General features: G+C 45.5%; 1 protein-coding gene across 1 annotated transcript in view; it reads right to left on the bottom strand.

The window, feature by feature from the left end:
- Positions 1 to 12134, bottom strand: part of SYCP2L (synaptonemal complex protein 2 like) — a gene marked incomplete at its 5' end in the record, with an annotated part of 37840 nt that extends 25706 nt beyond the window's left edge. Inside the window, 9 exons of the mRNA XM_081206070.1 lie at positions 4850 to 4902; positions 5275 to 5417; positions 6445 to 6479; positions 7232 to 7320; positions 7427 to 7512; positions 10586 to 10711; positions 11262 to 11385; positions 11573 to 11707; positions 12105 to 12134. Of these exons, the coding sequence (XP_081062196.1) occupies positions 4850 to 4902; positions 5275 to 5417; positions 6445 to 6479; positions 7232 to 7320; positions 7427 to 7512; positions 10586 to 10711; positions 11262 to 11385; positions 11573 to 11707; positions 12105 to 12134 (821 nt within the window). The remainder of the gene's footprint in view (positions 1 to 4849; positions 4903 to 5274; positions 5418 to 6444; positions 6480 to 7231; positions 7321 to 7426; positions 7513 to 10585; positions 10712 to 11261; positions 11386 to 11572; positions 11708 to 12104) is intronic.
- Between the last annotated feature and the right edge of the window lie 1218 nt (positions 12135 to 13352).

Genomic DNA, 13352 nt, shown 5'->3' with positions numbered 1-13352 from the left:
GACTCCCTGTGATCTACGTGCCCGTGCTGTTCTCTCACAGCATCAGAAGCCGCTTAATGTACAATTGCAGTGGCAGGCCTCCAAGTTAGCAATGCCCTACAGCAAGACTGAACATGAGAGGTGGTGATTGAGCCTAAGCTAGCCCATCTGTTTGGAGAACTTCAAGGCAGGTCAGCACCAGCTCACGTCAGCACCATCTGCCATGGCAAACAAAGTGGGCCCGCATCTCTTCCCATGCCCCATCAGCAATTCACACTTCATTAAGTAAGGTCCTTTCCTTTCCACACTACTACCAAGGCAATCATATCAGCGTATCAAGTGAAAGAGGTTGCCAATATGGATACTTCCTGAGCCAGCGTTGCACTGGGGGACAACACTGGAATGGGAAGCAGACACGCACACATGACTTCCAGCTTCTGACGTGGCCACATAGCCCTTTCCATGCCGCTGGGGAAACACCCAGCAGATTTTGACAACAATGGAATCAGGGCAAAAAAAATATTGAAAAACAAATGAATAAACCATCTCCCATCTCCTCTGAAAGAAAGTTTGCCCTTTCAAGATGTTTAGAAGCTTGAGCAAAGCGAGACTTGTATGTTGGGAAGCAGACATAACTCATAAGTAAATTTATTTCACATCTATGGCCTTAGCCTACCGTCAAATTTCAGAAATCATTCCAAGCATGTCAAATGCGCTACTTAATGTGAAAATGCCGTTCAATAGCCTGAATATTCATCATTGTTTTTTAAGTTGCTTAGAGTGTGGTGCTGATAACGCCAAGGTTGTAGGTTCGATCCCTGTATGGGAGGGATGCATATTCCAGCATTGCAGGGAGTTGGACTAGATCAGCCTTTCTCAACCTGTGGGTCCCCAGATGTTCTTGAACTACAACTCCCACCACCCCTAGCTAGCAAGGCCAGAGCTCAGGGATGATGAGAGTTGTAGTCCAACAACATCTGGGGACCCACAGGTTGAGAACCGCTGGACTAGATGATCCTCAGGCTCCCTTCCATCTCTGCAATTCTATGATTCTAAGTATTAATAATAATAATAATAATAATAATTTTTTATTTATACCCCGCCCTCCCCAGCCAAGGCCGGGCTCAGAGCGGCTTACAAGCAATAATAAAAACAAGATGAGTGATTACAACTTAAAAACAAAAATAAAATACAACATTAAAATAATGGAACATTAAAATATTAAAATGGAGCCTCATTGCAGGAGAAGGAAAAGAAAAAAGAAAAAGGGGGCGGAGGGAATCAAATTGGCTCCAATCCAAAGGCCAGGCGGAACAACTCTGTCTTACAGGCCCTGCGGAAAGAGATCAGATCCTGCAGGGCCCTGGTCTCATGAGACAGAGCGTTCCACCAAGTTGGGGCCAGTGCTGAAAAGGCCCTGGCTCTGGTTGAAGCCAATCTAACTTCCTTAGGGCCTGGGACCACTAGGGTGTTGTTATTTATGGACCTTGAGGCTCTCCGTGGGGCATACCAGGCGAGGCGGTCCCGTAGGTACGAGGGTCCTAGGCCGTGAAGGGCTTTAAAGGTCAAAAGCAGCACCTTAAATCTGACCCTGTACTCCACCGGGAGCCAGTGCAGCTTGAAAAGCACTGGATGAATATGCTCCCATGGCAGAGACGCTGTGAGGAGCCTCGCTGCAGCATTCTGTACCCGCTGGAGTTTCTGGGACAGCTTCAAGGGCAGCCCCGCGTAGAGCGAGTTACAGTAGTCAAGCCTGGAGATGACTGTCGCATGGATCACTGTGGCCAGGTCGGGGCGGGAAAGGTAAGGGACCAACTGCTTGATGCGGCGAAGGTGGAAAAATGTCGCCTTGGCTGTTGCTGTGACTTGCGCCTCCATGGAAAGGGAGGCGTCAAGGATTACACCCAAACTCTTAACGGAAGGCAATGGCACTAATTGGGCCCCCGCAAGAGAAGGGAGTTGGTCCCTCATCCCCATGCTATCCCGACCTAGCCATAGGACCTCAGTCTTCGAAGGATTTAGTTTCAATCGGCTCCCACGAAACCATCCAGCCACAGCTTCCAAGCATCTGGTCAGTGTGTAAGGGGCCGAGTTGGTGTGGCCATCCATCAGTAGATAGAGCTGAGTGTCATCAGCATATTGATGACAGCCCAGCCCAAAGCTCCGGATAATCTGGGCAAGGGGGCGCATAAAGATGTTAAAAAGCATTGGGGAGAGAATTGCGCCCTGCGGCACTCCACACACCAAGGAGTGGCGTGACGACATTTCCCTCCCTAGTGCCACCCTCTGTCCCCGACCAGAGATAAAAGAGCACAACCAGTTACGGGCTATGCCCTGTATCCCCACGTCTGCAAGGCGATGGTCCAGAAGATCATGATCGACCATGTCAAAGGCTGCTGACAAATCTAAAAGGATCAGCAGTCCTGACCAGCCTCGATCCAGTTGTCTACGGATATCATCTGTTAGGGCAACCAGAGCCGTCTCCGTCCCAAAACCAGGACGGAAACCGGACTGAAATGGATCTAATGCCGATGTTTCCTCCAGAAACCTACCAAGCTGTTCAGCAACCGCTCTCTCAATTACCTTACCCAGGTATGGAAGATTTGAAACTGGGCGGTAATTGGATAGGTCTAAGGGATCTAATGAAGCTTTCTTTAAGAGTGGACGCACCACTGCTTCCTTCAGTTCCCCTGGGAATGTCCCCGTGTCAAGGGACAAATTGATAATTTCAACCAGGGGGGTCCGCGCAACATCTGGACACTCCCTAATCAGCCAAGACGGGCATGGATCAAGGAGGCAGGTGGTGGGCCTACCAACTTGGAGGAATCTATCCACATCAGTAGGGAGTATCCGATCGAAATGGTCCAACACTGGACCTGAAGTCAGTCGAGGGGCCTCCAGTTCAGTCACTGTATCTAAATTGGCAGGGAGGTCACGGCGGAGCAACAGGACTTTCTCCGCAAAAAAGCTCGCGAATGCCTCACAGCTGTGGGTCGAATTTGTGCTTAAATTTGGTTGTCCTCCTAAGGACGTTATTGACCTAATTATTCTAAAAAGTTGTGCCGGGCGAGAGCTAGCGGATGCAATAGAAGCTGCAAAGTAAGATTTCTTAGCAGCTTTCATAGCCATCTCATAGGCTTTCATAAGCGTCCTATAAGATGTTCTTGAGGCTCCGTCACGAGTCCGTCGCCATACTCGCTCTAGCCGTCTGAGATCCCGCTTCATTTTCCGGAGCTCCTCAGTAAACCAAGGGGCCCGGTTTCGACGGGGTCGCAGAGGGCGCTTAGGCGCGATTTCATCAATGGCTGCCAAGAGCCGGTTATTCCAGTCCTCAACAAGGTCATCTAATGAGTCGCCAGGAGGAGCAGGGTTCCGCAAGGCTTGTCGGAATCTATCAGGATCCATCAGTTTTCGCGGACGAGCCCAAATAGGCTCGCCACCCGAGCCGGGGAGGAGCGGGAAGTCAATCTTGGCTTTTAAAGCGTAGTGATCAGACCATGGCACTTTCACAGCGGGGAGCATGATCACATCTATGCCAGCCCCAAAGATCAGATCCAGCGTGTGGCCTGCTTGATGAGTGGGGCCCAAAACAAACTGGGAGAGCCCTAGTGTTGCCATGGAAGTCACTAGGTCTAGAGCCTGTGAGGAGGGAGCGGCATCGGCATGGACGTTGAAGTCTCCCAAAACCAGTAGGTTTGGGAACTCCAAGGCCCAGCCCGCCACCACCTCCAGCAGATCTGACAGGGTGGCTGCAGATGTGCTGGGTGGTCGGTACACCAGCCAGACAGCCAAGCTCTCCTTGGTGCCCCACACGAGACCAACACATTCAATGCCGGAGATTGCCGGTGATGGCAGAGCTCTGAAAGAGCAATCCTCCCGGAATAACAACGCTACTCCTCCCCCCCGACCTACAGTCCGCGATTGATGGAGGACAGAGAAACCTGGGGGTGTTATCTCATGTAGGGAGACTACTTCGCCTTCCCGTACCCAGGTCTCCGTCACGCAAGCCAGGTCAATCCCCTGCGAGACAAAAAAGTCACGCATGGTGGCAGTTTTGTTGCCTATGAACCTGGCATTGCACAGCACCAATGACGGAGGTGTGTAATCCTTGTTCTCCCTACCCTCATCCCTTGGGATGGGGCGTAGATTGGAAGGGGTTCGAGGATCACTGCATCTCGAAAGACCTTACTATCCAAAATGCCCAATACTGAAACCATGAAATAATATTTCTACATAATTAGCTAAACCCCATGATTGGCAGGGCCAGCTTCAAAGATGACTTCCCCCACTAAGCTGACCCAAGATTTGTACATGACTAAGCCCTGTACTTTTGGGCTCAACTGGATAAGCCTTCCACAGGAAAATTCCACCCCAATGTCTCCTCCACGTGTGCATGAGCAAGATCAACCGAAAAACTCACCATCCAGATTGTCTCCCATTTAAGTATCAAGGTGACAGCATGCTGATTCTTAGCTTTGTAACTTTTGAAGCTTTTAAGACCAACTCTGCAAACTACCATCCATTCTGAAGCTGAATTTGTATCTGACATGATCTGTACTGCTACATCTTTCTACCTCCATGCTTTCAGTGCTCAAGACTGGTGTAGTTCTGCAACATAACTTCACATGCCTAGACACTGGAGTTTATGCCTTACTGGCCTGAACGGGAGAACTTGGACTCCTCGTAAGCTTGCCTCAGCAGCACCTCAGAAGGGATGTGCCTACATTGGGTGGGGAGGAAAGAGCCTGGGGTGCCCAGTTACTTCTGTGGATAAGCCCAGAAATAGAGCCAGCAAACAAAACCTGCAAAAGCCTGTGATAAATGGGTGCTCAAACCCTCTCAGGTGAGCATGTTCGTGGCAAGTCCTTACCTTCTTTTATCTCCAAGTCTTTCATTCAATTTGTTAAGAAATAACCTGGAATCCTTCAAGGTGGGTGGGAGGGAAGCAAAGCAGAATGTGACAATCATTTTCAAAAATAGTTTCAACGCTAATTCCATTTTTTTTAAAAAATAAACATTGCATGCTTTTCCCAGTGGCACATAAGCCACCGTACAAATGCAAAATGCGTTCAGAAGGCCTGAGTATCACAAATCAATCAGCTTCAGAGTTGTTTTAAAGACAACCAGCCATGCTTGATTTTCTTCACTGAGAATGCACCGTTAGCAGATTACATCCATTAATTCAGTGAAAAGGGAGAGAAACCAGTTGCTATACTCTTTCACACAAAAAATTCCGCTGTTGCTATACATTTGAAGATTAGCAAAAACAAGACGCCAAAGAACAAAAGCCCTTACTGTCTCAAAATCTCTTTCTTTGATTTCTCTAAAAGCCTTAGCAAGGTATTGATCTTCAAACCAGTTGTGAACAAGATCGTCTCTCAGCTTTTTCAACATTATCCTGAACAGGGCTTCCACAATAGCAATCTGGATATCATAGTCTGCACAAAGAAAAGAGTTCTTGAAAACAATATACTCAGCACCCATATGCAAAGTATCTTACCAAGTGATGAAGAACTTCCTTCCATCCTTCCTTGCGCTACAAGTTTAGATCAAGAACTATTCCGCTTTATATTCAGCCTTTGCCCGAGTCCATTATTCCAATATTTTAAAATGCAGCATGCTTTCCCTCCTGGGAAGTTTGATGCTATTGCTACACTATTTATCTTGCTAAAGGAAAATGTGATTTATTACTACAGTCTTATGACTTTTGCATTTCCGAGAATAGTCATGTGCAACCATTACAGGTTCATTGGCTACGACTCAACAAAGGTTTGCCACTTTTGTCCCATAAAAAACCATGGGAATTAGAACTAGCGCCACTAATGCACCTAATTAAATTCTACTGCTAGGGAAGAGATCTCACCTTTCCAAAGAACCTACTGCTTAAAATGTCACTCATATCAAAATACTTGTTTGCACATAGCATTTCTGAAGAAGAGCTGCTTCAGATTAATTCTTGTTCTTTAGAGACAGCAGTTTAACCCATGCCTAGTCAGTATTCCCTTAACATTTTAACACAATACCGGAATAAGAAGAATGGGGTGTATCAGATATTAGAGCAACTAGTGAGGGCAGGGAAGCTACAACACTCTCACCCTAGCATTCCCTGGGACTAATCAGGCCTACCAGGTCTTTGCATTTGGCCCATGAGGCTGTTTTTGCCCACCTGGCATCATCTGCGCCATTAGATGTGAGGCAAGTAAAAGTGCTTTGTAAGTCCTGATGATCAGCTGATCATCTGAGTGGGCAAAAACTGGTAAGGACATTTCACTGGGACATCAGGTGACATGTGGTTCACTCAGTTCTTAAGCAGCAGCTTAGTTTTACAGCTAACATCAGTTGAAAAGCACCACTCTACACAGGAGTTTCCGTATTCTTGGATTTTAGCACCAGATGTCTAAGGCCTCGTCAAAACAGGTACCTGGACTTTCCCCAGCCCCAACCAAGATGCTACGTTTTTCTTACCACCAACATCCAGAATTGCTTTTGCAAGTTCTTTCCTGAAACGACATAACCCATTAATGAGCTTTAAGCCTTAGAGAGCGAGAGAGAAACAATTGGGGATTAAATATTTAGACATAAGGTATGAACAGTCAAAACCAAGAAACAAAACATGCATAACAGGAGTGGACTGAAAGGGAACTTTTGCCAAGACTGTCCAATTTAATATTTTCAAAGCAACGTGGCAGTTTAGGGCCACAGCAACCAAATGCCTTTCTCCCTAATATTCAAATGCACCATTCATAAAAGGAAGTTCTTCACTTGAACAGTCATATGGATCTTCAGCTACAGGCACAGTGCTGTGGTATACAAAAAATTAAAACTGTTTCCATATGTTTCCCAGCAGTAACTGAAGCAGGACTATTTATGGAGTGCTCCTGTGCTCCTGTTCTGCTTTCTCCACACAGGCATCTGGTTGGCTACTGGACTAGATGGACCATAGGCCTGGTCCAACAGACTAGTCTTCTGTTCTTAGGTAGCCAGTGGTGCGTTTGGTCTAGTTGAGTCAGGGATAATGAGAGTTGTAGTCCAAAAACAGCTGCAGGACCACATAGGCTAGCCACACTGCACAAATGCAAGACATTATTGGATGCAAATGTCTCCTCATTTACTTCAGCAAAAATTCAAACTTTCTCTTAAGTAGATAAAATAAGAAATTCTGGGAAAGAAGAGGGGAAAGATTCCTTCCTAGCACCTAACAGAGCACAGAAGATACACAAGGATCAAGTCCACAGGTTACAAAGATACTTACATAAGCAGACACATCTCTTCAGACCCGGCAAACTTCTTTTTCTCCTCTTTTCCGGTCTTATCCAGCAGAGTGTTTAAGGTTCTCAAAGCCTTTGATACAGGAAGTGTAAGAAATATAGGAAGACAAGAATAAGTAACTAACGACTTTGTTTTACTTCCTAGAAATCATTCCACATATTCCTTGTTTGAAACTGACCTCCTGTCGAAGGAAACAGCTCACATGAGAATCAGCAGCTAGATGTCCTAAATATGGTATGAAAGACTCCAGCAACTGTTTTTTCCCTATAACAGAGAAGTTGGGAGAGAAACACACATTTGTTACCAGTTCGGCAGCGAGACCTCTAAGTTTCAAAGCAGTGCCACAGTCTCCCTTATTGGAATAGCAATCTTCCCAAATCAGTGTGACCTGCTTTTTGTAATATTGTACAGTGGTACCTCGGGTTACATACACTTCAGGTTACAGACTCTGCTAACCCAGAAATAGTACCTTGGGTTAAGAACTTTGTTTCAGGATGAGAACAGAAATCATGCTCTGGTGGCGCGGCGGCAGCAGGAGGCCCCATTAGCTAAAGTGGTGCTTCAGGTTAAGAACAGTTTCAGGTTAAGAACGGACCTCTGGAACGAATTAAGTACTTAACCCGAGGTACCACTCAGGTTTGCTTTTTGCTCCCTCATTGTAGAAGTTTAAATACCTACTGCATTTTTACTAGAGCTGTACACAGATTAGATTTTTAGCTGATCCATAATTTGCTTTTTAGTCAATTAAATATATTTGTGCATTACTGAAGTGTGTGTGACTTTCACAATACAGAAGACAACAGAAGGAAAATCCATTTCTAGTGTGTCCCCCATTCCAATTCCTTACTACAGCAAAGCATCAGAAACAAAACATCAGAAACAGACAACAGTATCCTAATCTCTCAGTCTGATTAACTGGAGGGGACCCACTAGAATGATCTAAACAGTGGTTTCCAACTGGTGGTCCGCAGACACCAGGGGGTCCGTGGCACCATTCACATAACAAAAACTACCACAGAGATATCAAAATTTTCCAAATTAGGGGGTCCATGGCTTTTGAAAAACAGGGGCTCCTCAGTACTTAGCTAATTGGAAACCACTGATCCAAAGTATTAATTAGTTGTCTAATTCAGTATAAATAAACCTGACAGCCTCACTTCTTTTGTTTACTCCTATTCTCCACAAGGACTCAAAACAAATTAGAAAGAAAGCTCAATAAAAACATTGCATGTTTATACAGTAGTAAATCTCAATGTGTTCCATTGGATTTACTCCTGGAGAGGTATGCATAGTATTGTAGTCACAAATCATATGCATTTAACAGCCATAAATTCTCTCTACTTCAAACCGCCATTTCTTTTTTTAAAATGTAATTTTTGTATTTGTCTTTTGTCATATTGCCTTGGGACTGCTCTGATAATAAATCATCATCAGATACATAAAGGTATTTAGCGACTGACCTTCAGCGTTGCTTTTGCCAATAATCTGAAAGCAAGATGTTGTGGGGATGGGAAGAGAAACAGAATGGATATAACTCAAAGGTAATACCTTATTGGCATGCATCAAAATGTAGCACATTCAAAATACTGCCCAGTTTATAAAACTTACATACCAGTACTGGTATATCACAGCATTGTAAAGTGTGCTTAACCGTAATACCGGCCAGGTTCAAACAGAACAAGTTTCTGCTCCTCAACACTGAGTTTTAGACTCGTCCTGAATTATTATCATTGTCATTCATGCAGTGCATTTCAACCATGTACAGATTTTCACATGCATTTTCTACATTCCCATTTTTCCATGCAGGTTTTGTAAAAAAAGTACATAGTATGATGACAAGTTAGGGCCAACTGCTATGTACCTTGAACAACATAGGTAAAGGTAAAGGAACCCCTGACCATTAGGTCCAGTCGTGACCACTCTGGGGTTGCGGCACTCATCTTGCTCTATAGGCAGAGGGAGCCAGTGTTTGTCCGTAGACAGCTTCCGGGTCACGTGGCCAGCATGACTAAGCCGCTTCTGGCGAACCAGAGCAGTGCACGGAAACACTGTTTACCTTCCCGCTGGAGCAGTACCTACTTATCTACTTGCACTTTCGAACTGCTAGGTTGGCAGTAACAGGGACCAAGCAATGGTAGCTCACCCCGTTGCAGGGATTCGAACCACTGACCTTCTGATCAGCAAGTCCTAGGCTCTGTGGTTTAACCCACAGAGCCACCCACATAGCTTCCAGCAAAAATTGCATGGTTGGGTCTTCACAGGAAAATCTGAAGCAGCATCCCACATTTGTCCCACAGATGTCATGGATCCCACAGATGTCATGGATGCTGGCCTCACTAGCATTGCCACCCTGTGGTGCTGGCATGGGTACTTGCTACAATGCGGATGAACCATATGGGAAGTGAACATAATGTTCCTGCAAGCACATGGGGCACTGAAAGCCCAGAAGCAACTTCCATTGTCCAGTTTGTCACTGGGAGCATTTATCAAAATCAGCCTTAGCTTGTACAACCACACCCTCCAACATTTCTCCAATAAAGAAAGGGACATCTTATTTAATAATAATAATAATAATAATAATAATAATAATAATAATAATAATAATAATATTTATACCCCGCACATCCGACAGGGTTACCCCAGCCACTCTGGGCAACTTCCAACGTATATAGAAACATAATTAAACTTTTTTTTTAAGTCCCTATACATACAGATGCCTTCTAAAGGTTGTATAGTTACTTATCTCTTTGGCTCTGTGTGTGTGTGTGACAAAACTCCATACCCTCCAACATTTCTCTGATTAAAATAAGGAGATCTTAAGGAAAAGTGGGACAATCTGGGATTAAATCAGAAACTGGTACGGCTTCTGTAAATCCAGGACTGTCCCTGGAAAACAAGAACACTTGGAGGGTCTGCACAACATCCACATGCATCTTTGCATCTTAACAGGCTCACAGGATGGCTTTCCACATTACCATGATGTCCTAGTGTTGCACAAAGCTGCATCCATACGGTCCATTATAAACAAACAAGGAAAGCATTAGCTTACCGCTGAGCTGGGGAACTTGTTCCTCCAGATGTTGTTGGACTACAGCTCCCATCATCCCTGACCTTTGGCTATGCTGGTTGGGACTCATGGGAGTTGGAGTCTGACAAATTCCGGCAGGCCACAGGCTCCCCCATCCCTATGTCCATGTGGGAAAAGGTCAGGTCCAAAAAGCACTTTTTCAAAATAAAGGTCACAAATGGGCATGGCTACAGGGAGAAGGGAGATTTGTGGGGTTCATAACCAGCCGCTTCGTGGCGCACAAATATGGTTGCCAAAAGGCCGCAACACAGCACGTTTGTCTCTGTGCACTTACCAAGGCAGTGTCGAAGAAGTCTTCAACAAGGTGGACCAAGAATGTACTTTCACTTGGTTCTATCAGGCTCAGAAATTCTCTGGTTCTTTCAAACCAAATGACCATGTAAAACAAACAAGACGCACACAAGCAAAGTCAAAGGAATGTCTCAAAGCTAGTTTTCTACTTACAGAAATGCAGCTAGGAGAAAGAAGACAATTATACAGCTATGGGGACCCACGAGTGTTTTCATTATACAGGGAGGGATGAAGAGCTAGATAAAAGCTGCCCATGGATATTGCCTGCCCGTCTTATGGAGGTTATTCCCAATTTATGAAACGAATTTCTTCTTTCAATGAAATAACACAAATCTTCACAGAACCATTCCTAGCTGCATAAAACAAAAAAGGAAGGTTGTCATCCTTGTCCACAAGTAACAAAATGAGGTCAAACAAACTGACTGCAAAAAAATTAAATGGTTTGGGGGGTTGCGGTGGGGGGGAGGGGAGATAATCAATCCGCAATGGAAAGGAGGGCTATTTAGAAGTTTGGTTTGGTCAGCTCTGGGCTAAGATCACCAGTTCTTAGAACAAGGAAATTTCTGTTTCATGCAGCATTAGTATGGTTTATACACAGCATAGCGCTTAAACAACCATTCACGCATAGAGTTACTTATCTTTGGTATCAATCCCTCCTGAAGAAGCAAATTTACACCATCTCGAGGATCACTTCTACAATACCGCTGAATGCACTTCAACAATAGAGATACATTTGTGAACTCATTTTTGTCCAGTTCCTAGGATGGAAGGAAATCCCGCATTACTGCATAAACAAGCAATTCAGTGGACTGAATTTTAAGAGATTAACAGTGCAGTCCTATAAATGTCTACTCAGAAGCGAGCCTCGTTGAGTTCAGTGGGGCTTACTCTTCAGAAAGAAGCTACAGAATTGCAGCTGAAACAATGGAGCTTTTTCCTACTTGCCTTTTTTAGAACTTTGTCCAGTTGGTTTAACAGTTGCTTGCTGTACTTCTGAGGATAAATATCATTCCCTTGGATTATTTCTTTTATTTTCTGAAATCCTTTTCCCTTGAAGGCATCACTCAGTAATGACTCTAGCTAGAATAAAACATGCAGAAACAACTTTTGGGGAAAATTATCTCAATTATGGACAGATTACGGTAGCTTTCCCACCACTGGTCTATCCACTTCCTGGTCCATACCAACTTTGAAAACGGAGTGAGAAATTCAACATAGCGCTATGGAAATGGCTCCATCAGCACAAGCATTTTAGCTTGCTCCTCACTCTTCTCCCTACACTCTTCTCTGGTGCTTCTCCTGAAACACACACAAGCCAATTTGGAAGAGTGGGGGGGGGGGAGGACAATGGTGGAAGTCTTGTGTGAGCTTTTGTGAGTGGGGCTCATTTGGCCCTCAATATGCTGAAAAGATGAGTGTTTCTAAAACAAAGACATCTGATTTTAAGCTGACTGAACAATGTTGTGCACATGGTGATATTTACATAGTATTCAGATCTGTCCGGCATGTCACCATCATTTTCTCTACTCTCTTCTTCCTATACGTGAGGGGGACACACACACAATCATTTCAAACATACAAATTTTGATTAGAAATATCTCCCCAGAGCTCAAATTGTGGGCAGAAATGGCAGGGGGCCCTTAATGGAAGCTCACTTGCCCAGCTGCTCACATGCACCAATTTTGCCCACTAGGCCCCCACCCCAAGACCATTAGGAAAGGTAGAGGTGATGGCCCTCTCCGCAATGCCTCCCCACCCACCTCAGTAATTCCAGTACTTATGTCGATCGCTGCAAAAAAGACTGGAGATGTCCTCAAGAGCATCAGTGAACTTGTGCCAGAATTGTTTTTAAGTGAACATAAGAAAAGCATCAATGGAAAGCCCAGAAACAGGAGCAGAGCACAGGAGCTCTCTCCCTTCCTGTGATTCCCAGGAGCTGGTGTTCAGAAGCAGCTCCTCCTCCTGCAGGGTATTTCATCTGCTATAAGCCACTCCTGGTAGTATTTGATTAAAAGATGGGGCATAGATTTTCAATGTGTCCCCAGCAGCAAAAAAAATATATCACCACCCATTTGCAGCCAAGAAAAGTCAGCCAAAATCCCAGAAAAAAGACCTTTGAGGCTCATTGGGTAACCCCCACCTTGAGCGTTTTGCAAGGTGACCCTATGCATCTCCAAGAGGTTAATCTCAGGTCAGCCTAATCAGACGCATGTGTACTTGAGAAGGATCCCCCGCGGGGAGGGCCCATGGGGCACACTCTCCAAACAAAAGCCCACAACAGGCTTGCCACCCCAACTGTCATGAGCACTATGCTGGAGACCCAGTCTTTACACCAGTCAACAGAGCCCCTCCCGCGGGCCTGCAAGCGGCCCACCGACCTGATCCTGCATGGCCGGCTCTAAATCCTCCAGGAGAGAGTGGCGCGCGCGCCAAGCGCGGCCTTAATAAGCGTTCGGGCAGCGTCTGACGCGCGTTCCACGCGCAGCTGATGCTGCCACCTGCGCCCAAGGGCGTGAATTGATGGTAGCTGAGCGCGCTCGGAGCCCGATCCACTCTCCCCCGCCCCCCTTGCGTCGGAGGGGTTACTTTAAGAGGCGATTTCCTGAAAGGAAAGCTATCTATGCATCCCTTCCTAGTAGGCATTGATTCCGGGTGTGCAGGGGGATTTTATTCCCTGCTGCTGCGCATATGTACCTAGGACTGGTTTATCAATTATGCGTTTAGG

Source organism: Podarcis bocagei (genome assembly GCF_964188305.1).
Source record: "Podarcis bocagei genome assembly, chromosome: 8".
NCBI classification, from domain to species: Eukaryota; Metazoa; Chordata; class Lepidosauria; order Squamata; family Lacertidae; genus Podarcis; species Podarcis bocagei.
Note: the sequence above shows the minus strand (reverse complement) of the source record. Positions and strands in the feature narration are given on the sequence as shown.